Consider the following 27,985-nt stretch of genomic DNA (forward strand, 5'->3'; position numbering starts at 1 on the left):
ACCTGTTGTCTCCTGCACTGTCTGGACAGGAGTCAGCCACCAGGAAGGCAGGAGAGCAGGCGGTTCTGCAATGTAGCCAACAGACTTGCAAGACAACAAACTCTTTTATTTGCCATTGAAGAGCCTCGCAGGGATCCAGAGATAGGGGCTACTCTCTAATCTGACCTCCTTGCTGGGGTAATGCCACAAAGGCTTTGTTGTTCGGTGGCTGTAGGCACGGCAGCTTCTCAAAGAAAAACGGGGTTTTCTACAAAAGATGTACGTGAGGCTGACTGGGGAGAGGACAACTAGACTGGAAACAGTACCAGGGCACTCAGCTTCCCAAACCAAGTTGAACGTTGACACACGTTTCCCTGCGGTGGAAATAGCCCAATATGAAAGAGCTCGGACCTTCTGCCCTTAACTCCTTTTTAGTATCAACAAAATTTGGGAATTCTTTTCAGGAAACTAACTTTAGTTTAAGGACCAAGATGGCGATGGCAGACATTTAAGGCCATTTATCCATCAGCTCTGTCTTCCCCTTGACTATCTTAATGGCTCCTACCTATCCAACTGGGTGAGACTGACTATCTGACTTCAGGCTACTTCCAGGCCTCCCTTGAGAGGAAACACTGTGTACGTAAGTTGATGGCATGGCTCTCCACACGTTTTCCTCAGGAGTTCCGCAGTCAAGGCAACGGCGACAGCTAGTCATCCACGGTGATGTTTCGGAAAAGGTAAGCCATGGACTCCCCATTGTGGATTCTCCGAATTGCTTCAGAGAGAATCAGACTGATATCCACGGTCTTTATCTTGGGACACTGCAGCTTCTGCACCTCGTGAGGGACCGTGTTCGTCACCACGACCTAGTCATTGCAGCAACGGAAGATAAAACAGTGTTACTGATGTGTCCCCAACATGGCCACCCAGAAAAGTCTGTCCCACCTTTAGTTCCCGCAGCCCAAGTTCCAAACTACAAAACCTTATTCCACTGAGTACAGTTTTTACAAACTAAACTTAACAGACTTTATACAAGAGAAAGGTTACATGGTTCAAAACATAAGAGTATGAAGGTCATGTTCTACTTGGGCAGAAACGGTAGGGTGAGCCCTGGCACTGTGCAAAACTGGATGAATCCAAGTTGTGAGAGGAGCGCTCCCACAGCACCAAACTACACTGAAATATGAACCACATCCAAGTAAATAAGCTGAGCCTTTGTGGAAAGAGGCATCTGTTCCTGACTACGCATTTGTCGCAACACCCCGCTAGCCACCAAGGCTACTTCCGAGGTCCTCCAGAGAGGGGCTTAGGCAACACTGATGGGGTCATTTTACAATTCACAGAAAAGAGAGCAGCAAATCCCAGGCCCAGTAAGTGCAGACAGACCTCGTCGATGGAGGACTCCTCGATGAGACGGGGGGCCTCCGCAGACAGGATGCCGTGAGTGGCCATGACATAGATCTTGTAAGCACCTCTCTCTTTCAGGATCTCCGCAGCAGCAACAAAACTTTCCACATCGTCAATAATGTCATCCTGGGGAGACAACGGAGGTGGTGTTCAAGTGCTACCCCCCGTCTCTGTAAGCACATACCTCTCTCTCTTCTCTGCCCGTGCTTTCAGGATCTCCAGCTGGAGATCAGAGCCACCTGCCTGGGCCCGAGACGGAACATCAGGCAGTGGCAACAGCCGCGTGGACCACACTTTGCGTGGCTGTCAGTACAAAGAACAGCAAAGCCTGACGGCCACGTGTGACATGCGGAGTTAGAGTTCCCAACTACCAAGGCTCATCATCCTGTCCCACGTTTCCGATTCATCCGACATAGCTGGTGTCCCATTTACTTTTTTTCAAGACAAAGTGAGATGACAAGAACACAGAAATAAAGCCAGCCATTGCAATCGGGCCCAGCAAGGCATTTAGCGCTGGGAGCTAACAGCTCATGCTGAAATGCAAAGAAAAGACACTTGTTCTCACTAGTGAAAATGGAACCGCTCATCTTTGGTTCCTCTCGTGGCCCTAAAGGTGAAGGTTGAGTAGATTGGTGGCTCTGATGAAACCCAGACCCCTTCAGATAAAGGTTATTTATTGGGGTTGAATTTTCTTATGGGAGACTCTGCACTTTTTTTTCCATCTGCAGGTTAAAATAACCCCTGTTCAACCACATAAAGATTTCTACCAGTCCTGAAGGAGTTTGGGTGAGAAAGGATAGACAGATCCATTTAACTCCCTCAGCTTTACTAGAAACATAATCCCAAAGAGGACAATCTATGAAGAGGCAGCAGGGTCATCTGTGCACACGAAGGACGACATGACCATACCACTATGATCGCGATGCGCCCGCCAACATCTCCGACTACAGTTATCGGTGGCTTCTCTTTGGCCATCATCACTAGCAAAACAAAACAAACCACAAGGCCCCAGTTAGTCACATGTCACTGAGTAAATATAATTGCAACCCTATACCCTGGAAGTGGTGAAAAAAAGAACATTATTAAAAAGCAAAACAAAGGGCAACCCTCTTGGGTCCCCTAGCTGCTCGGGTGCTTTGTACGATCATTTTTTTTGTTTTTTTTAAGATTCTATCTACCCAGTTGACATGGAGAGAGATCACAAGTAGGCAGAGAGGCAGGCAGAGAGAGAGGGGGGTGAACCAGGCTCCCCACTGAGCAGAGAGCCCAATGCGGGGCTTGATCCCAGGACCCTGAGACCATGACCTGAGCTGAAGGCAGAGGCTTAACCCCCTGAGCCACCCTGGCACCCCTGTACGATCACTTTGCTAACGCTCAATAAACCTTGCTTTGCTGCCACCAAAAATAAATAAATAAATAAATAAATAAAAGGCGGTGGGGGGATTCTCCAAAATGAACCTGGGGCTTCTCAGAAACAGACTGTCTAGAGCAGCGGTTTATTTATTTGTCAGAGAGAGAGAGAGAGCACAAGCAGGGGGAGGAGCAGCAGGCTGAGGCAGACGCAGGCTCCCCGCTGAGCAAGGAGCCTGGGATCATCACCTGAGCCGAAGGCAGATGTTCAACCGACTAAGCCATCCAGGTGCCCCAAAAATAAAATCTTTAAAAAAAAAAAAAAAGTAAAGAGAAATGAGTGAAATGAATAGATTTTATTTTAGCCGGTATATCCAAGATATTTCAGTACGTAACTGATATGCAAATTTATGAGATATTTTACCTTTTTTTTTTATACTAAGTCTTCGATACTTGGGGTGCATTTCAGAGACAGCGCTTCTCAGCTCAGACTAGCCCTGCTTCAAGAGCCTAAGAGCCACATGGAAATAGATACGAGCCACCAGCCTCTGGACAGCACAGGTTCAAAGGCAGCAGCAGAGCGAGGAGAGTCTCACCGTCCACAGAAGCACCCGGACGGGCCCGCTGAGAACTATAGAGAAATGTAAACTAAATGCCACTCCGCAGGAAACTGAACAGGTAAAGGCCGCCTGGCTGACAGCCAGCTTTACTTCATTGTCTTCCAAAGTGACTTTATTTGGACAATGTAACCTTATTAGCACGTGACTACATGATTGACATCATTGGTTTCCTGAAAATTAGGGACCTGAAGACAGTAGCTATGACTCCATCATGTCTTCCTGATTTTTTTTAGAAGATTTTACTTATTTATTTGAGAGCGGGAGAGAGAAAGAGCCCGCGCACACACATGCCCATGGGAGGGCGGGCAAAGGGAGAGGGAGAAGCAGACTCCCCGCTGAGCAGGGAGCCCCAGCACCAGGGCTCCATCCCAGGACCCTCAGATCATGACCTCAGTGGAAGGCAGACACTTAACCAACTGAGCCACCCAAGCGCCCCCATTTCTTCGTTGATTTGACTGGTCCTTAAAGTACAGGCTTCCTATGTCGCTACCCAGTTTATACCTGGAACAGACCCTTCTGTGTACAAACCTATCTCCAGGATAGAGGAGTGAAGTAAGAGTTCACCCTCAAAAATTCAGCAAACAGAGAGAGAGAGGGTATTTCAGAAGAACAGGCTAAGTAGCCTACCTTTAAAGCTTTTTATTATTCTGAAATATTAAACGAGTAGTGGGAGAGGGACATAAGAATAAAACTCAGAATACCTCTTGAGGTTAGCAACTATCCGCAAACAAACCGTGTTAGTCCTAGCTACGGGCACTGTGAATCTCCAAGAACAGGTGTGCCTTTCCCCATACGGCACACCGGCCAAGCTGAAATCTGCCGCTATGTAACTGACAAATTTTACTCAACGCTTCCTGATTTCCCATCCCCGAAACAAGGGCGATTTTTTTAACCTGGGCAGTCAAAAACCTCGGCATATAAATATCACCTAAAAGAGGGAGAAGATACACCAGCATTAGGAATGGCTTCCCTAAATTCTATCTTAAATTAAGCCATGTGGGAGGCACCTGGGTGGCTCAGCCAGTTAAGCGTCTGCCTTCGGGTCAGGTCATGATCCCAGGGTCCTAGGACTGAGCCCCCGAGTCCAGTTCCCTGCTCAGCAGGAGAGTCTGCTTTTCCTTCTCTCCCTCTGTGCTCCCCTCTGCCACTTGTGGTCTCTTTCAAATAAATAAAATCTTTTAAAATATATATATATATATTTTTTTAAAGATTTTATTTATTTATTTGACAGAGAGAGATTACAAGTAGGCAGAGAGGTAGGCAGAGAGAGACAGAGGAGGAAGCAGGCTCCCCGCTGAGCAGAGAGCCCGATGCGGGACTCGATCCCAGGACTCTGGGATCATGACCTGAGCCGAAGGCAGTGGCTTAACCCACTGAGCCACCCAGGCGCCCCTAAAGTCTTTTAAAATATTAATTAATTAATTAAACCATGTGGGTAGATGGCTTTGTTGACCTACCCACTTCTCAAAGAGATGGGGCCCCTCCCTTTCCCTAACCATTTTCCTCTGTAAAAACAGAAAGAGATTGCAAGCCAGTATCCCTCATCGAAGACCAATAAACAGTCAGCTCCAGTTTGATGAGGGAAACATGCCACTAGTGCTCTTGTTTACTTTTCTGTAACTCTGCTTCTCCCAAAAAGCTTCTATCAGTTTGGAATGAAAAAAAAACACACAGGTCTGGCTAGGATAGAGGTGTAAAAGGCTTTTAAAAAGCAAGCATCTCTCCCGGTATGTTCCTTCTCTGCTCATTACCGGTTTTAGGATCTGGATAAAACGGAACATACAATTTGGTAGCTACTTTAAAACAAACAAACAAACAAACAAACAAACCAGGCTTTATTAATAGGATCCAGGGAAATGAACAGTACCTCACAGGCTTAGAAAAAAAAGTCCCCAATTTTCTAATAGTTGCCCCCCAAAATAAAACACTGAAAATTCAAAATTTTCAGTAGAAGTAAAGAACATACTGGAGATTAAGGATAAAGGGTGCTAAAACTACCCACTATTTAGGGTTCTGTTCCCTTTCTTCATTTTCTCAAACAAAAACCAATCTGTTTAAGAATAAAATGAATTGTGCACTATTACTTATGGCTAGAAATCACAAACCATATTAACTTATTAGAGTGGAAATGTCAATTTGTCAAATGACCTCAAATCTTGAAATCGGAAAATATCTTCTGGGTTTCCCAGCATTGTCCACGTAAAAGAATGCTGCTTTCACAAGCGGCCCTACGTTTCCCGCAGTCTCTTTTACTCTCTCGCCAGAGGCAATCAACAAACCTTCCTCTGGTAGAATACAGGGCAGGAGAGGACCAAGAGGAATTAGTCATTCCTTATCCATTTTGATTTTGGTCTATTTGTAGTTCAATGGAAGGTCGAACTTTACTAAAAGACTGACCTTAAAAAGAGAATAAAATAAAGTCTCCGGGAGGACTGGAGCTGCAGTTATTTTCAAGCTCATGACTCTGCCCACACTCAAGCAAGTCAAAACGTACATTTAATGATGCTCCAGAGGAGCTAACGTCTGTTTTTACTTTAGTGGTGAAAACCACATCTTCACCTGTAAAATTAACAAGCCAGGGAAATCAAGCCCAAAAAGGTGACTTTCTCTCCTTTTTTCAATCCAAACTCTTCATTTTCACCACTGTGGCAAGCACAGAGCAGTGTTCAGAGAGCCACTGACACGTAACCCTTTCAAGTTCATTAGATGCCCTCGCCATCAGGATGGAATCGATTTTATCTTCTAGAACAGAAGCCTTCACACAACTTCACTTTTAATAAATTATTCTGGGGGCACCTGGGTGGCTCAGTGGGCTCAAGTCTCTGCCTTCAGCTCAGGTCATGATCTCAGGGTCCTGGGATCGAGTCCCAGATCGGGCTCTCTGCTCAGCGGGGAGCCTGCTTCCCCCCCTCTCTCTCTGTCTGCCTCTCTGCCTGCTTGTGATCTCTGTCTGTCAAATAAATAAATAAAATCTTAAAAAAAAAATTACTCTGAAGCAGGGTTTCTCAGCTGTGGCACTACTGACATTCTGGACTAGATAACTACACGGTACACTGGAGCGGCGTCCCCCAGCTTCTCTGGCATCCGCTCACAAGACACTGGTGGCACCCGGCCTCCGCCCGGTGGCCAGACCAGAAAGGCCTTCCTTCGCACATTGTGAAATATCCGCCAGGGGCTGGGGCAAAACCATCCTGGTTGAGAACTCCTGCTGCTCTGAAAGAACGGGTTCCAGGAAGATAAAAGAGTTCATCTTTCTACAACATGTAAAGATTCTGAGAGCGAATACTTTGATCCTGTTGTAGCACGGCAGTGTCTTCAACCCCATTATTGTTTTATTGATTTTGAGAGCAATAGATAGAGTGCGCATGCGTGCGGGCAAGCAGGGGGAGGGGCAGAGGGAGAGAGATTCTCAAGCGGACTCTGGGCTGAGCTGAGAGCCCAGCCTGGAGCTTGATCCCATGACCTTGAGATCATGAGCCAAAACTAAGAGTCGGTATTGAGCCACCCAGGCACCTCTTCATCCCCATCACTGTTTTTTGGAAGATTTTATTTACATTTTTGAGAGAGAGCGCGTTCGCATGCATACGAGCAGGGGGAGGGGCAGAGAGAGAAGGAGAAGCAGGGACCCGGATGCAGGACTGGATCCCAGGACTCCGGGATCATGACCTAAGGGGAAGGTAGATGCTTAACCGACTGAGCCACCCGGGCGCCCCTCATCCTCATTATTATGAAGTAAACTATTAAAACATACTGGAAGCAGAACTGATATATAAATATAAAGCAGATTTAATTTGGAAAGTACCATTACACAAAACTAGCATTTTTTTTTTTTTTTTAAACATTCCCTTGGTCAAATCTGTAAGAAGGAATCAGAGAATGACCTATGGCAACTGCGCAAGTTGTAAACACACCAATGTGTCCCGGAGGGAATACACGGCTGCACACCGCCTTATAAAATATAAAATTATAAAATAATTTGGCAATTATCTATCAAAATTACCTTCGACCCAGTGATTTTATTTCTCGGTCTTTATCTTTTAAGTTCACTGAGTCACTTATGGAAGAACGTGAGTCGAGGTTAGTCACAGGGAGTAATGTGAGGTGGCCGAGTGCACACTCCGGGGCCGAGTCTCGTTAAAGGAACTGGGGCTGCTCACCGGAATGACTGATTCCAGGGCTAAGGAAGTGCAAGATAAACGTGGAACATCTAGTGGTACCAGGAAGTAAAGAAGTATCAAAAATGCTAGGAACATGTCAAAAGAACACAAGGAGGGGCCTGAAGGGGCTCCCTTTGGCCAAGTCTAAGACAATTTGAACATTGCGATAAACAGTAGCGAAGAATGAGAACACCCTGAACAAATTAAGATCCTGACTCCACTCTGATAAGACTGAATGAATGAACAGGGAAGAAGGGGAACTGGAAACATCTCCAGTCAGTCACAGTCATAGTAGTAACTGATTCAACCTGATATGAAGAAACAAACACGCCTCAATAAGGGATATTCTGTAGAACAACTGCCCTATACTCTTCAAAGGATGAAGGTTAGGGGCGCCTGGGTGGCTCAGTGGGTTAAAGCCTCTGCCTTCGGCTCAGGTCATGATCCCAGGGTCTTAGGATCGAGCCCCGCATCGGGCTCTCTGCTCAGCAGCGAGCCTGCTTCCTCCTCTCTCTCTCTGCCTGCCTCTCTGCCTACCTGTGATCTTTCTCTGTCAAATAAATAAATAAATAAATAAATAAATAAATAAATAAATAAATAAATAAATATCTTAAAAAAAAAAAAAAGGTATCAAGGTCATAAGAGACCAAGAACAGAGCAGTCGTTCCAGATTAAATGAGACTAAAGAGAACAGTCAGCTGAGCTCAGTGTGTGATCCTTACTGGGTTCCGGGCCAGAAAGAAATGATTTTCCGCTAAAGGACACAGTGGGACCACAAACAGGAATAAGGTCTGCAGGTTAGGTAATAGTACTCTAACAGTGTCAGTTTCTGGAGTCTGATAATTACACTGTGGTTATGTAAGAGAGTATCTGTTTTTTGAAATATTTACTGAAGCATTTAGGAATCAGGACATTATGTCTACAGCTCATCTCAAATGGTTCAAAAGAAAAGAATATGGACATAAATGTTAAGTCTGGGGCCTCTGAAGAGTCGAGAAGAATTCTGTCCTATTCTTGCACCTTTTCTCTGAGACTGCAATTTGTTCAATGAAAAGCTTCGTTCCAAACCCCAGCTTCACCCGCTCCCGGCTGGGTCTCAGTTGCCTCCCTGGCAGAATGAGGGGTAACACAAGTACCTACAAGATTGTGTGTCTCCACACCAAGTCCAAAGACCTACTAAAGAGCTTAGAAGAACCCTGGACACAACAAAAGATGTTTATTATTATTGGTGCTTTTTCATAGCCGAAGACTGGAGAAACTAAATGCTTGCCGACAGGGGACCAATTGAGAAAACTACCGTCTATCCATACAATGGAACACTTAGGGAACTATGAAAGACCGAGTTATCTGTACAGACTGGTGGGGAAGGAGCTCTTGGATGAGAAAAGCAAGGGGTAGCACAATATGGTTTAATATACTACCGCTCTGTGAAAATGAGAGAAACAGAAATATGTCACTGGCTTGCATATATGCAGAGCCTCTAAATGGTTACAAGAGGGGCACCTGGGTGGCTCAGTGGGTTGAAGCCTCTGCCTTCAGCTCAGATCATGATCTCAGGGTCCTGGGATCAAGCCCCGCATGGGGATCTCTGCTCAGCAGGGAGCCTGCTTCCTCCCCTCTCTCTCTATCTTCCTGCCTCTCTGCCTACTTGTGATCTCTCTCTCTCGGTCAAATTAAAAAAAAAAAATCTTAAATGGTTACAAAGAAACCGACTGCCCTGGGAATCAGAGTAGCTGTGGCAGGTGGGGGCTGGGGGGAGAGAAAAGTTTAGGTGGGGTAGGAAAGTTTTTTAGACTTTTAAAATTTTTAAGAATTTTATACTTTTTAAATTTTTGAAATATGGGAATATATTGCCCATTCAAGAACTTTAATTATGAAATACTCAAATAAAATAAAATGCGGCAACACCAAAAATTTAAATTAAAAGGGTTTATTACTTGCTTCTCTTGTACAAAAACCTCCAGAGTTGAAAACAAAGTGATAGGAATTTGACAGGTAAAAAATTAGAATGTTTACACCTTAGAGCCTGTCTGAAGTAATCTATCTGAGCTATAACCATTCTGGTGTTTTCCCATCTTATTAATAATCTCTGTATGCTTCTGAGTTATGGCAAATAGATACAGATTTTAAAAAGAAATATCTCCTTCCTCTAAAAAAGATACTATTATCTTCTGGTGTAGAATGCCAGTTATTACCACTCAAAATCCATGGAAATGAAAAGCCTCCACACTGCTGAATTAGTAACAACTCAGTCAGGGGGCGTCTCGGGGGTTCAGTTAGTTAAGCATCTGCCTTTAGCTCAGGTCCTGATCCCAGCGTCCCAGGATCCAGCCCAATATCAGGGGTGTGTGTGTGTTCGGGTGTGTGTGTGTGTGTTCGTGTGTGTGTGTTCGTGTGTGTGTGTGTGTGTGTGTGTGTGTGTGTCCTGGCTCAGCAGGGTATCTGCTTCTCCTCCCCCGGGCCCTTTCTCTCTCTCAAATAAATAAATAAAATCTTAAAAAAAAAAAAAAACCTAGTCAGTTATCAGGTCAAAAGGTTGTATTACTAAAATAAGTGCTAAAAGTTACCCGGATCACCAAAGCCTGGTATATAATCAATGGTTGCTATCACCTACCTTACCAATATATAAAAGCTTAAGATTTCACACCTACAACTTTTTCACTGAAGCTAAAATTATTTCATACTCTCTGAATGCTAAGTGCCACCCAGATTAGTTCAACTGTCCTTACACAGTCTGTGAAGGTAACACATCTCCGCTTACAAAAGGGGAAATCAATGTCACACCATTCAATTATCTAAAAATACCAAGATGGGGCGCCTGGCTGGCTCAGTCGGAAGGGCATGGGACGCCTGATCTCAAGACTATAACTTCAAGCCCCAAGCTGGGTGTAGAGATTACTTAAACACAAAAATCTGTAGAGGCGCTAAGTGGCTTAGTCGGTAAGTGTCTGCCTTTGGCTCAAGTCATAATCCCAGAGTCCTGGGATCGAGCCCTGTGTCAGGCTCCTTGCTCAAGGGGAACCTGCTTCTCCCTCTCCTATCAGCTTAGTGCTCTCTCTCTCTAATAAATATACAAAATCTTAATAAAAAAATTTTATATTAAAAAATAAATAGGGGCGCCTGGGTAGCTGAGTGGGTTAGGCCGCTGCCTTCGGCTTAGGTCATGATCTCAGGGTCCTGGGATCGAGTCCCGCATCGGGCTCTCTGCTCGGCAGGGAGCCTGCTTCCTCCCCCCCCCCTCTCTCTCTGCCTGCCTCTCTGCCTACTTGTAATCTCTGTCTGTCAAATAAAATAAATAAAACATTTAATAAATAAATAAAAATCTTTTAAAAATTAAAATAAATTTTAAAAAAATAACCAAAATAGCATATCTCCATTTACGTATTAACTCCTAGCCATTCGTATCACTCAAGACCTTCTTCAACTTACAAGTGAAATAAAAACATAGAGCTCATCTTACACGGCAACTCCAGACCCGTATGGACAGTAGCATTTTTGACCATCGGGGGAGAATGGCGACCATCATCCATGTCCAGCTCTGTGCACTGAGCTTCTCCGTGGATCACAGCCAAGCCCAGACGCAGTCTCTCAGCATATGACTGGGCCCTACGAGAAAGCCAACAAGAGACAGGGAAATTCACGGGTGTCACTAGCTCATCACTATTAATCATCAAATGAAAACATCATTCAACGTTTATGGACACACAATCATTTAGACAAATCCAAAGACAAGGCCCAGACCAGACTATAAACGTCTCGAGAGGCATAGGAGGCACTGGAGTTGAGATGCGGGCCAGCATCTGATTCTAGACCATTTCAATTCTACCCTTGGCCCAATATTGTAACACGCATCTCTAGAGGATGGAACTTTGTTCAAAAAGGTCTCTTGAAAACCATTGCCTGGAAAACACTCCATAGCCCTCGGCTTTCCTTTTCCTGAGAACGCGAAGGAAGAACTTCCTTTTCTCGCACAGGAAAACCAAGTAACATGGGGACCGCCCTGTATTGTTCGGGGACTGGCGATAAAGCCCTGGTGGGGGAAGCTCGAGCCAATGAGCTTTTCCAGGCCACGTGACAACAGACCCTGAGTTCCAAAACAGCTCATTTTGACCGGCGAAGCACTGAGAGGCATTTTTTGAATGTCCAACTTACTTACCTTTTGGCAGCATCAGGAGACTTAGCTACAATGACTGCATTCCTGTAATTTGGAATCTAGATTTGAAGGGAAAATAAGAAAATACTGAGAAGTTATCACAAAGGAACACCCGGGTGCCGGCAGGACTCTTCTTCCTCTCATAACAATGATCCGTACTAGCAAATAACGCCAGAGTTTCATGGACACGGTCAAAATTTAACACTTAACAATTTACATCATTGCCAAAGTATGGCTACTTCAAGAAGATTAAAAAAAATAATTACTTCTTAACACCTTCATTTCAGAAAACAGAAGCAAATTGCTAAAGATACTTGGAAGAAAATCCATTTTTAATGGCGTTAAAAAATTCACTCCTCCACGCCTATATGCTGACCCTATCTGGCTGCCTCAGGCATTACGACTCAAGGGGAAGGTCATCTGATGTGCCTTTCAATCCTGAAATCTGATACCAGAGAAAAACTACATGGGGTCTCTTTTGAGGACAAAGGGGTGTTTGCTGGTGGCTCCTCACTTCTTCCTGGATATACTGAAGCAGGAAAGGTGAGGCTCTAAGGTTGTCCACGGGAAAGCTGAAAAAGCCTTGTATTTCCTTTTGATGAAGATCCATAGTGATAATGTGAGTTAAACCTGAAATTTTAAAACAAAAAATTACAAAGTTCACCCCTACAAGTTAATGGCTACAGTGGACACAAATTAGACGCCCACTCCTGTTCCCTAACCAAAGACTGAACACGGGGAATGTATTGTGAATAAGCACGTCAGTTACAGACTTTGTTTGTAACCTTAACAATATTTAATGAACTAAAGAATGTGGTCGAGCCTCAGGTAAAAGAGCTTATAATCTTCCACATGGACAGAGAGCTCAAGCAGAGAGAAACAGGGGCTCTCCCCTACTGTCATAACTAGCTTGGTCCTGAAAATTAAGAAAAATCAGGCAGAAGCAAAAATATGTATATGGAATTAATAACCACTGAGGAAGTAATGGGTATAAAAAATAGTAAGGCCTTGATTAAAGAATCTAGAAGGACATGTTAAAGGCCCGTGGCTAGAGCAAAAGGAGTAAGAATCCAAAAGCAAAGTAATTCACATATTAGAAGAAAAATCCCTATCGAAGGGTTTGGAACAATTTCTAACTGTCATAAAAGAATGAGTCAAGAAGTATTCTTATCTAACAGCAATAAAGACACACTCTTATAAACAGTCGTGAACAACAACACAAAGGACACACATAAAAACATCGCAAATGGACAAAGGTCACTGCAAACCTTCTAGAGCAAAGAACCAGTCCTACCCGTTCCTCCCCAAACACTGTGTTATCATAGTTTTAGAGAGAATAGAATCCAAATGTTTCTCAGGACTTGAAAATACGTATATTCAAGTTTTTAAGTAAACCCGCCCGGCAAATAAAATCCCAACTGCTATCAAGTGTTACCAACTGGATTCAGACAGGCCAGAAAGTACATGACCGCTACGAACGCAGAATAAAAGCGATGAGAATGAGCTGCTGTACAGGAAGATGGCCAGAGGAGGGGGGGGTGGAGGATTATATAAACCGGAGAAGCAGTAAAAGAAAAACCCGGTTTTCATCTTATGTACATAAGCAGAATCTAGCTAATAACCAAGGCCAACATGTATCCTGACGCTCAAAAGATCCCACACGGACACCAGGGTCACAGCTCAAGTTCACGAGAAGATGAGGGGACAGAAGGATGGAGAAGTCCAGGATTAGAGCAGAGACAACGTCACTGTCGAGTGAGACAAAGAGGAAAGGAAAACCTAAGAGTTGATACCTCCGCTCACACATCCCTAACCAGGACTACCAGGAGGAAACAGGAAGAAAGGAGTTAGTGAACAGCACTTAAAGAAAGCAGAGGCCCCAAATTAGCTCTCTGAGGGAGGGACTAATCTCATGCACAAAGAGTCCTGATGACAGGGCGGGAGCCCCGGGCCCGTGTGCACACGCACCTGCCTTCGCCAGCATGGACGCCAGCAGCTTGCACACGATGGAGCCCCGCTTCCTCATCTTGCTCTGCTTGCTGTAGGGGAAGTACGGGATGACCCCGATAATGTTCCTGGCACAGGCGGTCTTCAGTGCGTACGCCATGATCAGAAGCTCCATCACAGCTGTGTTCACATCTCTGAAACGGTAAAAATTCGTATTTTGGGTCAGGTCCATTTTTTAACCCCTAAAAAGGACTGAAACATCAGCCTTTTAACCTGGGCTGCCAAGATGGGCATCACAGGTGTTTCTGTCACCGCACGAGCCGACGATGGCACCTTATTAGCTCTTCCTTTGAGCTGTGGTTTCGGAAATCCACAGCCCAGCTAGCCACACTCACCTCTGCCTGGATCCTCTGTCAGTGACATGTCACCGGGGTGGCACGGGAAGCAGATGTCAGTGGCCGGCCGGAGTGAGCCAACGCCTGCGGCACTGTCCCAGGGACCGTCGGCTCAGGCCAGCCCCTCGCTCCCTGTGAACGCCAAGGGAAACCCACTGCCCTGCTGAGCTGCCAGGGCCAGAAAGGATTGATTTTTCTCTTTGCTCTTCACGGGGGAGAGGGGAGGCGGGTGCACGGGGAAGTCCTGGATGAGGAGAGTTTTCAAAACTCTCGTCTCTTTTTCTCAAGATACACAGATGCCTGACAAAGATGACCCAGAGAGACCGAAAACAGAATATGAATCTGGAAGACAGTCAAAGGTAAGGCTCCTTCCAGTTTTGGTTTTTTTTAAGATTTTATTTATTTATGGGGCACCTGGGTGGCTCAGAGGTTAAAGCCTCTGCCTTCGGCTCGGGTCATGATCCCAGGGTCCTGGGATCGAGCCCCGCGTCGGGCTCTCTGCTCAGCGGGGAGCCTGCTTCCTCCAGCTCTCTCTGTCTCTCTGCCTACTTGTGATCTCTGTCAAATAAATAAATAAAATCTTTAAAAGGGGGGGGCGAGAACCTTAGGGCAGAGGGAAGGTCATCGGTGGGGCCACGAGCTGAGTGCCTTGTGTCACTCTACCCCATGTGGCCTGGGGAGGGTGAGACTAGAGCCAAAAGTGGTCCTAACAGAGGCCACCTCCAAGAGTTTCCAGGAGGTAGGTTTTCAGAGAAGGCGGCTCTCTGCTCCTGAGGGCAGACAGGGTAGGAGACGCAGCGGACCCCAGCCCCTGAGGACGGGCCTGGCAGATGCCTCCTTAGCCTGACCTTGAAAGGACTCACACAGCCACTGAAGAGAGTTCAATGGCTGCGGTGAGGTACCTGCCCCTCCGGGGAAGGTGGGGGGGGTGTGTGGCGCTCAAAACCCAATTCAGACCACTCTCTACTACCCTCCAAAGAAAGAAAACAAATGGTGAGGGCCTTAAAGTCCTTCAGGAAACTCTTCCAGGGCTCCACCTTTCCTCTCTAGCCTGTTCTCACTCCTGCCCGCATTATCCAAGTCCTCGAACACCCCCTCTTTTGGGCCGGGAGTGTATCTCCTTCACCTGGCGGAAGCAGAATCATTTCCCAGGTCTTCGTTTGTATCTGTGTGAGGAGCAGACGCTCAGCGGTCCGTTCTGGAATCGTCCCTAGAGCAGCGAGGCTCTCTTGAGACTTATCCCTCCCCAGCGAGTCTGCCCTCGCCAAGATGAAAACAGAAAGCTTGCCATGAACGCTGCAGAGACCTGGCGGCGCGGAAGTGGTCACAAGAAACACTCGCTGTCAGACCGCTTTTTAGCCCGAAGGACAGAGAGACCATTTCCTCCCGGTCTCTTCCAATCTGCCCGCCGCGCTCTCCAAGTGCGCCATCCTGAGCGCGGCCGGGACTGCGAAGAGCAAAGCCTTGTCCACATTCAACTTAGAGAACTCCCAACCTCACCTTTGTCATTTGGGTTTCTGTAACTATTTCAGGCTTCTGTCACACAAGCATTTCTCCCAGAGGGTAGATAGAACTGATTCAGGACTTGACTTTAAGAAAACGGGACGAGATTCCTTGCGGATTGCTGACAGGTTACACTCTTTTCCAGTTGTTTCCTTCCTCTGAAATAAGCTGGAGGACTTCTCCTCCTCGAGCTCCCAAATTAATACGGCCCCAAGTTTCGCCTGGGGCTCAGGGGGTTAAGGCCTCTGCCTTGGGCTCGGGTCATGATCTCAGGGTCCTGGGATCGAGCCCCACATCGGGGTCTCTGCTCAGCAGGGAGCCTGCTTCCCCTCCTCTCTCTCTGCCTGCCTCTCTGCCTACTTGTGATCTTTGTCTGTCAAACAAATAAATAAAATCTTAAAAAAAAAAAAAAAAGTCCCAAGTTTGGCATCAAAAGGTTAGAGGACACACAATCTTTAGGAAAAATCAGTACAAGACACTCATCAAACACTTTCAAGGTGCTTAGGAATTTTTTTTTTTTTAAGATTTTATTTATGTATTTGACAGAGAGACAGTGAGAGAGGGAACACAAGCAGGGGCAGTGGGAGAGGGAGAAGCAGGCTTCCCACAGAGCAGGGAGCCCAATGCCGGGCTCGATTGCAGGACCCTGGGATCATGACCTGAGCTAAAGGCAGACGCTCAACCTACTGAACCACGCAGACGCCCCAAGAATTCTTTATACTTGGTCGATTTTAGTCCATTCATACATTCAACAAATATTTATTGAGCAACATGAAGCAGGCATTGTGTTAGGTGGTGGAGACAAAATGGTAAACAAGGCTGAGCACATCTCAAGAAAATGCCAGGCACCCCTCCTGGACCACCCTGGCGGTCATCCTTTGTCCCAAAGAGCACATCTGACTCAATGTTCCCCTCCCAAAGTCTTTCATGCTTGATCCCACAGAGGGGAGAGCGCCCCTTCCCCCATCACATCGCCTAAACTGATGCCCTGTGGCCTCTGAATGTTCAGCTGGAAGACCGCACAGTACTTGGGAGGTCGGTGTGTAAAGAACTCAGGAGTCCCCATCTAGACTGAAACCGGGCATCACATACACCACAGTACAAGTCCTCTTCTGCATACAGACTGTGTGACGATGCTAGACATACAATCAGAGCTTTCTTAACCTTCCACTGGTGTGATAGCGTGTGGAGTACGGCACTGGCCATAGTTTCCTCCGTCAGATCTCAATGCAACAATTTATTTAGGGTTGAAGTGAGCTGAGCAGATTCTGGAAGAAGGGGAATCTGGGTATCTGTCCAGGCGGTGGGCTGTTAGCTGGCTTTGTGACAGTGTTTACACACAACCAAAGGCTACACCAAGGTTTCCCCAGCTCACCATGAGGTGGGCCCAGACAGTAAGATGTCAGCCTAACAAGATGCACGATTTCGGAAGGACCTTGATTTCAGCGTAACTCTCCTTCCGTTAATTACTAACTTCTGCCGTGAGGTGTCATTTTCTACTTTTTCCTCTTCCTAATGACCAAGGGATTCAACATCCTCCAGCCCAGGGCTAAGGAAAACCTCCCACACCCCACCCCTTTGGGCAGGAAGGCGACAAAAGAGCCTTTGTCACACTGGCTTTCCCTGTTCACTGCCCGTCACTAGATAAACTGGACACCAGGCGGTTAATCTGCGGGCTAGCGGGGTGAAGAGAAGTTGGCTGGAAGCCTCCGCTTTGTTTATCTGTTCCCTAAGACTGTTCCAACTACATCCGGGCGACTTCTTGTAGCCTTTGTATCTAAGTAGGACAATCTTAATTGTTTACCAACTGACCGGTTTTTCTTTCTCCTAAGGTAAGCACATGCTATATTAAATTCGACCCTTACTGCTCTGTCATTTTCGATAGACTACGACAAATGTAAGGGAACAGACAGGGTCTGTAGACATCAGCTGAACGGCGCCAACACCACAGATGGAAGCCATGACAACGCGGTGATGTGGTAGGATTTCCCCCACCCCCAACCCCAAGCTTTAATCATCTGCAGCAAGTAAGTTGTAAATGTGCTTTTGGTGACCCCTCTTGCGTGACATCAACACACCAGAGCTTGTAACATAAACAGGGAAACTGTCCTTCCAGAAACACTTGGGAAGCTTCGTGTCCATTTGATTTCCCTTGCTCAGTATCACACATGTCACTCACCGGACATAATCGCTTCCTTCAGGATGGCTTTGGGCCATTTCCAAATAATTAAATTCCACCCTCAACAACCAAAAATTTACCTTGACTGGAGTGGTCACAAGAAAGAGGCCGCGAGCTCCGAGGACAAGGCAGCCTCACCCCTCGCCAAGGACAAAAGCCAGGGTGATAAGCAGCACACCAGAGGGCAGCCTCCGGGTGTTCCAGTGCCTTCACTACTCGCATTTTACTCCCGGGCAAGACCTGCAGATCTTCCCCTTTTTCCAAAGTGCAGCATCAAACAAAGCAGTAGGCAAGAAGGGGGCGACCAGCGTCAAACCGAAACTGCTGGAGGCCCAGACGGCGGCGATCCACACTGCGCGCGCGCCCACCAATACTACAAAGGCAGAGACCCTTTATCCAGTTTCCTGGAATCTTCCTGTGGATCTCGGATCTCCACTAACAGACAGGCATGCAGGTTTTTGCCGGAGGCAGCTCTGCATAGGCTACTGATAACTGATTCACACCCCCCACCCCCACAACACCCCCTCGGGCCATTGAAAGTTGAAAGTTCCAACTCAAACCTGACGGCTGGTTCCGCAGACAACCAGCCCCCACCTCACGGTTATCTAGGGGCTTTCCAAAAACCACCTCTGGTGGGGTTCAGAGGGAGGCTGTTAAATAAACCCTATACTGCTCTTGTCGCTTAGGAAATCCCAAGGGTTTGGGGAGCTCAGCACCAGGAAAGGAAGATCAAACAGAGATCTCTTTCTTTCTTTCTTTTATTTAATTAATTATTTTTAAGTAGTCTCCACACCCAAAGTGGGGCTCGCCCCACAACCTTGAGATCAAGAGTTGCATATGCTCTACCAAGCCAGCCAGCTCCTCCCAAAACAGACATTTCTTACAAGTCACATTGTCACTGAGGCTCCGAACAGCTTCCAAGGCTGAGGTGCTTTAAGGATGAGAGACGGTCGTGTAAGTGGGCGCACACTGCTGGCGGTCAGTGCCATTCTTACTACTGACTCGTTCTCAGGAATCTAAATTAACCGAGACGTGAAGGTCTGCATTTTTCAAAGATACACAAAGCCTAACTACCCCAATTCTCTGGGAGGGGATGAGAGGAGATAATCCCACATGGAGGGTCACCCTCAGGTAGGCTAGGATTTCCCCTAAGGGAAGGGGTGGCGCATGCTACCTCCTATAGGGCAAAAAAAATACAGTGCGATCAAAAGCTACTGAGGTACAAGATGCTGGCTAACTAGACATAAGAGAAAATACATACATTCGTACATACACACACACAGTGCAAAAAGTGTCTTGATGGGTACAAACCAGCATTGCACCTAACAACAAGAAAGCTTTTTAGCAGAGTGGAGCAGGCATGGACTAGGTTCAGTGCGTAAGGACTGGTAAGGAAGGTGTTTTTCCCCTCGAGTGGCTTAGGCTTGGAGAGGAAGATCAAAGGACAACGTTACAAACAGGGCGGGAAAGTCAAAAGCCTACAAGGTGGGGGCGGGGGGAGCTCCTGGGTGGTTCAGTGGGTTGAGCCTCTGCCTTCTGCTCAAGTCATGATCTCAGGGTCCTGGGACCCGGCCCCGCATCAGGCTCCCTGCTCGGCGGGGAACCTACTTCCCTCTCTCTCTCTGCCTGCCTCTCTGCCTACTTGTGATCTCTGTCTGTCAAATACATAAACAAAATCTTTAAGAAAAATTTTTTTAAAAAGCCTACAACTGGATTTTGGGAAGCATTCAGTTTAACATGCAAACACATTTACAGTGAAAGAAAACTCAATCATTGATTAATTATATGATAACACAGTGAATTACATCACTCAGATTTTTAGAGGGAAAGGGAGACATGAAGTAGTGGTAACTCTTACCTGGGTATAGTCTGTATAATGAAAATATCTTGGCCACGAACTGATTCTTTTATTTCCACTCTTGTTTCTGAAAAATACAGAAGTTCTATAGTTTAAGAAAAGGACTTCATGATACAATAACCAGGCAGTGCTTGGAGGGAGTAGAGATGACGCTAAACCAGTATTCCACCTAGTGCGCCAAAATGAACTCTGAATAGATCACAATGGCTAGTACGTATACAAAAAATGTGACGCTAAAGGGAAAATAAGCCAAAAATACACCAACAGGCAAAAGTAACGCCAACAGGTCCACAGAACATCTCAAGGTTCAAATAGGAAAATCCATCACCAAAATAAAGATGAGAGGCTTAGAAAAGTCTACATCAAACAAAGAGGTCAACGGTTAACATCTTTCTTTCAACAGATGCCAAGGCCTCCTCTGTGTCGGGCCCTGTCCTTGGGGTCCCGAAGTGGAGGACGTGGATCAAGCAGATGAAGACGGATCCTGGAAGAGACAACCCAAGGCCGAAGGCCACCAGACTGTTCAAGTCAATGTGCCAGGAAAAGACCAAGGAGATGGGAGCCTGACTGGCTCAGACAAGAGAACAGGCAGCTCTTGATTCCAGGATCGAGAGTTCAAGCCCAATGTTGGGCGTAGACTACTTGAAAAAAAAAATAGGGGCGCCTGGGTGGCCCAGATGGTTCGAGGTCTGACTCTTGCTGTCAGCTCAGGTGGTGATCCCATGAGTCGGGGGAGAGAGCCCTGCATCGGGCTTCCGGCTTGGATTGCGGGGGCAGTTGAGGGGGGGTCTGCTTGAGGATTCTCTCCTTCTGCCCCTCACTCCACTTCTGCACACTCTCACGTACTCTCTCTCTACTAAATAAATCTTTAAAAAAAGAAAAAGACCAGGAGAGAGAGTAATAGGGCTGGGAACAATGGCCTCATTGCAAGTTGGACCGTGTACGGTGTGCGGAGCACAGAAGGCGTAATCGGGAGCCACGGACGCACGTGCGACAGGATGGACGGTGGGCAGGGAGTGGGCACAGCTCAGATCCCAAAGCCCTGCGTGAAGGCGGAGGAGACCGGACCGTAGTCTGCAGGATTCCGGCAGCGGAAGTCAAAAACACTGGTGTTTTGGGAACACCTTGGTGGAGGTGAGTAGAACGGCCTAGGGAGACCGAAAATTGAGGCAGGCAGGGGTGCTGGCCACCTGCTGCGACAGCAGGAGAGGGACCGGGGAGCAGGCGGAGGAAGGGAGAAGAGGCCCAGGGCAGTGATGGAAGGACGGAGAAAAAAGTCCGCATTTTTAAAAAAATGTTTTAAAGATTATTTATTTCAGAGAGAGGATGTGGGGGGGGGTAGAGAATCTCGCAGCTGAGCGGGGAGCCTGAGGGAGGGCTCGACCCCAGGACCCTGAGAGCACGACCTGAGCCAAAACCACCAGTGGGAGGCTTAAGTGACCGAGCCACCCAGGCGTCCTGAAAAGGGTCTTCATTAAACCATCTTCTCCTCCTCTAGTGCTTATTTTCAGAATTCTTGAACGCCATGACCATAAATTAAGATTGTTATTGCTAAACAGACCAGCTCACCTATCTGCATTCACCTTTAGGGGATTTTTGTTTTTAAAGATTTGAGAGAGAGAGAGAGAGGGCAGAGAGAGGGCAGGGGGAGGGCAGGGGGGGGCAGAGGGAGAGAGCCTCAAGCAGACCCCGTGCACAGACTCGGGGCGAATCTCACCGCCCTGAGATCCCGACCAGAGCTGGAACCAAGAGTCGGACACTTGATGGACTGAGCCACCCAGGTGCCCCCACCTTTGGGTTTTCAAATACCAACGTCTCCTGCTTTGGCAGGAGATAAAGGGTGAATTCTAGTCACCAGGTGAAAAGTTACTAAGTAGGGGAGCGCCTGGCTGGCTCAGTCAGAGAAGTGTGAGATGGCTGACATTGGGGTTATGAGTTCGAGCCTCACATGGGGTGTAGAGGTTACTTAAATAAATAAAACTTATTTTTTAAAAAAGGGACTAAGTATGGAAGCTGGCTGAAGGATACCTGGGGGTTAATTGTAACAGGCATGGAACTTATAACATCCTGGGTGCAAGTGCTTTCCACTAAACTATCCATTAAATTACTTTCCCCTTTTCAAATACCTTTTTTTAGATCCCTGAACATCATTAAGTCTTAGTAATTTATCATAGACAGTTCCACCCTAGAAAGAAAAAAGGAAGCACTGGGTCATAAACCGACGCTTTCAACTGTGCAAAAATAGCTCCGAATTATTTTATATTAACTTGTCTTCGCAGGGCATTATAGTCTGAAGCATGGGGCCCCACTGGGGACATTGATGATGCAGCATTCCTAGGACAATGGCCATCGACAGAGGGCTTTCGAGCATTATCGTTTAATGTTACAATTATCCACAGAAATGCAGACAGCAGCAAAAATGGGTTATCAACCAGGAGGAGAGTCTACAAGAGACTTGGACTTGAGAGAAAAATTTGCTGATGAAAGAACTCAAAGATGGTTTTCCAATAAGTCATTACTACCTGGTACCGGACGGCTCTTGATGCCGTTTGACATAATGAGACAGGAAAATGTAAAAGGAATTCGTCAAGTGTAGCCCAATACAGAAGAAAAAACACACACGGTCTACATCTCTCCTTTCTTCATTGTAAAATGACAGGACATTTGCATTATCTTGGGAAAAGGGGAAGGACACTAAGAAAGAGAAGAAAGAAAGAAATCAAGGGGCGCCTGGGTGGCTCAGTGGATTAAGCCACTGCCTTCGGCTCAGGTCATGATCTCAGGGTTCTGGGATCGAGCCCCGCGTGGGGCTCTCTGCTCAGCAGGGAGCCTGCTTCCTCCTCTCTCTCTCTGCCTGCCTCTCTGCCTACTGTGATCTCTCTCTGTCAAATAAATAAATAAAATCTTTAAAGAAAAAAAAAAAAAGAAAGAAAGAAATCAAGACTAGGAGCGAAGCAGAGCGTAAGAACAGACACCTGACCTTAAAGAGAAAAATGTTTGTGTTGCACGTAACATCTGCCTTTTAAATGTGTGTGTATTGAGTAAACACAGAGAACAAAGGACGTGTAAGACCCCGTTTTCGCTCACCTCCATTGGTCTCTTGATAGACCACAGACTTGCCCAATTCAGCACCAAGGCGCCTATGGGGAGGAAAAGGCAATTAAAAATGCTCTTCAAAAACACAACCCTCCAGTTGCTACGGGTAATATTTAAAAGGCTAAAATAACTAGACCGGCATTCTTTCCCAAAAACAGAAAGTTCAGAAACTTAAACGCAGTGAGGACTACACACCCGCCGGCCCCCCATGGCTCCAAGTGCCCGCCCCATTGTGACACACTGCTCTACGGGGTCCGCAGCCAAAGTGTCCTGTCCAGTTCATTGTTTTCTGAACTCTAACGGTCTTGCAAAATCTTTCCCAAACCCGTGGTTATCAGCCCTGGTTCCAAAACCACAAGCCAGAGATAGAGGCCCCAATTGTCAAAAGCATAGGGACTTTTGTGCCATTAACCAAACACAGTGTGAATCTTGTTTGGATCCTGATTAGAACCAAACAAGTGTGAGAAGCCATTTCTGAGAGAGTGAGGGAACTACGAACAAGGACTCAATGCTAAATGATATTAAGGAGGGGCGCTGGGTGGCTCAGTGGGTTAAAGCCTCTGCCTTTAGCTCAGGTCATGATCCCAGGATCCTGGGATTGAGCCCCGCATTGGGCTCCCTGCTCAAGCAGGGAGCCTGCTTCCCCGTCTCTCTTTGCCTGCTTCTCTGCCTACTTGTGATCTCATCTGTCAAATAAATAAAATAAAATCTTTTTTTAAAAATGATATTAAGGAATTAACACCATCAAAGGTTTTTGTTTTGTTTTGAAAGATTTTATTTTTAAGTGAGCTCTACACCCAAAGCGGGGCTTGAACTCATGACCTGGAGATCAAGAGCTGTATGATCCCCGGACTGAGCCAGCCATGCACCCCTGTGGCAGGCTTTTTTTAAATCAGCTGGCAATATCACTTTGATGAGTGAAACACTATGATGTAGGGTAGATCTGCTTAGAAATACTCCCGCAGCTACGCAGTGGAGCAGCGGTCAAGGACACGGGTACTGAGGACGACGGGGGCTTTCAGGGCTCTGAGGGCACGTCAGTGGCAAGGCCTTCCGGCCCACTCTCCGCCGTTTCCGAGGCCGGGCATTCTCGTACCCCGGCAGGTGGCCGCTCTCTCTCAAGTCTGCTGTGGCTACCCCGAGAAAGGAGACGTGTGCGGATTTCCAAAGAAATGATGATTCCGTGACAGGTTTGGAGATGAAGGAGGATGAGATCTTGCAGAACACGAAGTGATGTCGGGACGCAAAGAATTTCTTTCCACGGAAGTCTGTCACCGACCTGTGTCCCCCAACTATGAAACATGAATGCTGGGGTATGCAATATTTCTCTTGATAAACAATTAAGAAATAGTGTGCACAGTATAAATAAGTAAATAAATAAATAAACTTATTGCGGTCAGCCTTGGAATACTATTCACCCTTAGAAATGGAATGAGGCTTGAAAAAAAAAAAAAAGAAATGGAATGAGCGGGGCGCCTAGGTGGCTTAGTGGGTTAAGCTGCTGCCTTCAGCTCAGATCATGGTCACAGGGACCTGGGATCTGGCCCCACATCGGGCTCTCTGCTCAGCAGGGAGCCTGCTTCCCTTCCTCTCTGTCTGCCTGCTTCTCTGCCTGCTTGTGATCTCTGTCTGTCAAATAAATAAAATTTAAAAAAAAAAAGAAAGAAAGAAAGAAAGAAATGGAATGAGGGGTGCCTGGGTGGCTCAGTCAGTTAAGGGTCCTGGGATGGAGTCCCACATCGGGCTCCCTGCTCGGCGAGGAGTCTGCTTCTTCTTCTCCCTTTGCCTGCTGGGCCCCCCCAACCGCTTGCACTCATGTTCTCTCTAACAAATAAATAAAATCTTAAAAAAGAAATGGAATGAACTTCTGATACATGCTGTAATACGAACCCTGAAAAAATTATTCCAAGTAAAAAGGTCAGACACAAAAAGACAAATGTTGCGTGATTCCATTTATAAGAGGTACTTAGGGGGTGCCTGGGTGGCTCAGTGGGTTAAGCCTCTGCCTTTGGCTCAGGTCATGATCCCAGGGTCCTGGGATCGAGCCCCACATTGGGCTCCCTGCTCAGCAGGGAGCCTGCTTCCTCCTCTCTCTCTGCCTGCCTCTCTGCCTACTTGTGATCTCTGTCTGCCAAATAAATAAATAAAATCTTTAAATATATATATGTACATATATATGTATATTATATATATTTGCCCATTCTAAGTACCTTTTATATATATAAATATTTAATATATAAATATAAATTTATATTTATATATAATATATTATTATATATTATATATAATATTTATATATAAAAGAGGTACTTAGAATGGGCAAATTCAGACACAGAAAGTAGAAAAGAAATTACCAGGGACTGGGAGGGAAGGAACTGGGACTTAATTGGATATGGAGTTTCTGTTCAGCATGATGAGAAAGTTCTGGAAATAGATCCCAGTAACAAATATACAACACCGTAGAGGTACTTAATGCCACCGAATTATACACTTAAAAATGGTTAAATGGGGGGCGCCTGGGTGGCTCAGTGGATTAAGCCACTGCCTTCGGCTCAGGTCATGATCTCAGGGTCCTGGGATCGAGTCCCGCATCGGGCTCTCTGCTCAGCAGGGAGCCTGCTTCCCTCTCTCTCTCTCTCTGCCTGCCTCTCTGTCTACTGTGATCTCTGTCAAATAAATAAATAAAATCTTTAAAAAAAATGGTTAAATGGTACATTTTATGTTATGAATATTCTACCACATTAAAAAAGAAAAAAAACCTCCTGGGTGCCTGCATGGCTCAGTTGGCTAAGCAACTGCCTTCAGCTCAGGTCATGATCCCGGGGTCCTGGGATCAAGCACCACATCAGGCTCTCTGTTCAGTAGGGAGTCTGCTTCTCTCTCTCCCTCTGCCTGTGCTCTCCCTCAAATAAATAAAAATAAAATCTAAAAATATACTCCTTAGCGGGGCGCCTGGGTGGCTCAGTGGGTTAAAGCCTCTGCCTTCGGCTCAGGTCATGATCTCAGGGTCCTGGGATGGAGCCCCGCATCGCCTCTCTGTTCAGCAGGGGGCCTGCTTCCCTTTCTCTCTCTCTCTCTCTGCCTCTCTGCCTACTTGTGATCTCTGTCTGTCAAATAAATAAATAAATAACATCTTTAAAAATAAATAAATAAGCAAAACCACTGACCTTTTAAATGTGCCCTCCTCCCTCAGCAAGGTCACTGTGGTAAAATCTGACCCAAAATAAACAAATATGAGCTTTATATTTGAAGTTAGCATTTTAGTTGGCCTCAAAAGCCAGACATTTATCAAGGATTAGAAACAAACTTGGTAGTAGATTGCAAAAGGATTTACTCTTCTTATCTCACTTAAAACTCCAACTGAAAAGAACATAGGTCTTACTAAGAAAATCTGTCCAGAGTTTCCCTCTCACATTTCCATCTAGGATCTAAAAACGGGTTCTTAGAATTATTTATCAACTCTGAAAAATCCAGAGGGACGCTAATGTAAATTGTTTAAATACAAAAATGACTTTTTTTTTTTTTGACAGAGAGAGAGATCCGAGGCAGTCAGAGAGAGAAGGGGAAGCAGACTCCCTGATGAGCAGAGAGCCCGATGCCGGGTTCGATCCCAGGACCCTGAGATCATGACCTGAGCCAAAGGCAGAGGCTTAACCCACTGAGCCACCCAAGTGACCCCAAAAATGACTTCAAATGTTGAAAAACAAGCTATTCATTTTATATCTTAGGCCTGTCACAAGTTTATCTGGAAAGGGTTCCTAAGGCCTTTCCTTTACATTAGAGCTCTGGGACTCTCCAACAGAGCCAGCTAGAAAAGAAGTATTATTCAGAGGCCCACTGTGAGCCTCTGCTCTGCTACATGCTTTACCTACATTATTTTCTTCATGCTTAGGGTGTTCCCGCCCCACAGACAGCAGGGTCCTTATCTCACCCATGAAAGTCACCAAAATCAAGTCTCTTGCCCAGCGCCACAGAGCTAGTAAGGGGCAAGACCCAAAAGGCATCTCAGAGCTGTCAGACTCCAGAAGCCACTTGGGATCGCACGCTTCTTTGGGTTAAAATCACAAGAAAAGGCAGACTTGACCTCAAATGATTGAATCTAAAGTCGACTTAGGAACACAGTTAGACTTACTTCTACCACTAACTCCGACAAATCTGCCTTGTCCTCTGCCCTGCCTTCCACCTCGGCTTCCTTGGTGCATCCCACACCCTCGACCTGCAAAGCCTGGCAGCCGCCCCCCCTAATGCCGCCGCCCCCCAAGCGTGGCAGTTCCCCTGGCGCCGCCAGGCCCGGTCGTGCGTGTCCCAGCTCCCGGACCTGCGGGCCTCGGGCCCACCGACGAGACCTGGGAGTGGCGACGACCGGTCTCCGAGGTCAACTTCCACCGCGAGGCAGGGAGCCGCACTCGGAGCCCCCCCACACACACACGCCCGGTCCAAGCGTCCCCTCCGGGGGTGATGACAACCTCCCCCTTCCCCGGCCCGGGAAGCGGGAGTCGGGGGGAGGGAGGGAGGGCGAGCGGTGCAAGGAAGCCGGCGCGGGCAGAAGTCAGAGAGTCGGCGGAACGCGTCCCCGCCGCAGAAGGGCCACCGCAAGGGTCGGTCCCGCCCAGAACCCGCAGGCCCGCGGCTCGACGGCCCCGGCTGCAGGGCGACGCGCAGGAAGGGGCGCCCCGGACGCCCCCGGCCCGGGCCCCGCCCCCGCTCCCTTACTCGGTGATGCGCTTGGCCAGCTCGGTGCAGGCGGCCGTGGAGTTGGCCGAGAAGACTCGGTAGCCGGTGCGGGCGGCGTTCATGGCCGGGCGGGCGGCGGGGCGGGCTCGCGGGGCGCGGAGGGTCGAGGACGCGGAGAGCGGGGGCAGCAGCAGCAGCTTCTTGGGCATCGTCCGGCCCGACGCGCGGTTACGGCCGGCCGGCGCCCGGGGCGGCTCTGCTCGAGGCGGCCGCGAGGCGCGGGGTCCGGCCGCGGAAGGCGCCGAGACCCCAGGCACCGCCGGGGAGAGGCCCGAGACCCTCACGGTCCTCCCACCCGAGGCCGCCAAGGGCTGGGGCGGAACCCACGCTCGCCGCGACCGGCGTATCAGCCACCTCGGAGCCAGCGGCGAGGACACCGCCCCCTCTCGGACTCCGAGAGGCGCCGGCTAGAGCGTCCCCGGGGCCGCCATCTCAGATGAGGGCAGGGCCGTGGGCACCTCTTCTAAAGCTTGTCCTGCTCGGGGAAGCCTCACGAATCGCTCCGCCGCTTGCTTTTGTCGCTCCCACGGGAGCTCTTCTGCTCTCACACTCTTGGGCGGTGCGACCTGATTTGATAGTGGTCCCAGCCGTGGCCAGCTTTTCTGCC

At 47.4% G+C, this 27,985-nt stretch overlaps 1 protein-coding gene and 1 long non-coding RNA gene across 4 annotated transcripts; one reads left to right on the forward strand and one right to left on the reverse strand.

Moving 5' to 3' along the window:
* Positions 1–85: 85 nt before the first annotated feature.
* Positions 86–27,985, reverse strand: PRPSAP1 (phosphoribosyl pyrophosphate synthetase associated protein 1). 3 transcript variants are annotated; one of them, XM_082705251.1, is made up of 10 exons: positions 27,358–27,985; positions 22,636–22,688; positions 19,549–19,615; positions 13,635–13,807; positions 12,181–12,296; positions 11,670–11,725; positions 10,974–11,119; positions 2,296–2,366; positions 1,366–1,512; positions 86–845 (listed from the first exon to the last, which is right to left on the reverse strand). In XM_082705251.1, the coding sequence occupies exons 1-10, from the start codon at positions 27,525–27,527 to the stop codon at positions 687–689; spliced, it is 1,158 nt and encodes a 385-aa protein (XP_082561377.1). In that variant the 5' UTR covers positions 27,528–27,985; the 3' UTR covers positions 86–686. The 3 variants fall into 3 exon arrangements, with proteins under 3 accessions (XP_082561377.1, XP_082561378.1, XP_082561379.1); XM_082705252.1 differs by lacking the exon at positions 22,636–22,688 and having other exon boundaries at positions 27,358–27,744; XM_082705253.1 differs by lacking the exons at positions 19,549–19,615; positions 22,636–22,688; positions 27,358–27,985 and adding an exon at positions 14,009–14,140.
* On the forward strand, positions 14,296–20,445 carry LOC309850835. The gene is made up of 3 exons (XR_014304461.1): positions 14,296–14,367; positions 17,397–17,538; positions 19,952–20,445. It is a non-coding gene; the product is annotated as an uncharacterized lncRNA (long non-coding RNA).

The sequence above is a fragment of the Mustela nivalis genome (genome assembly GCF_964662115.1).
Source record: "Mustela nivalis genome assembly, chromosome: 17".
NCBI lineage: Eukaryota > Metazoa > Chordata > Mammalia > Carnivora > Mustelidae > Mustela > Mustela nivalis.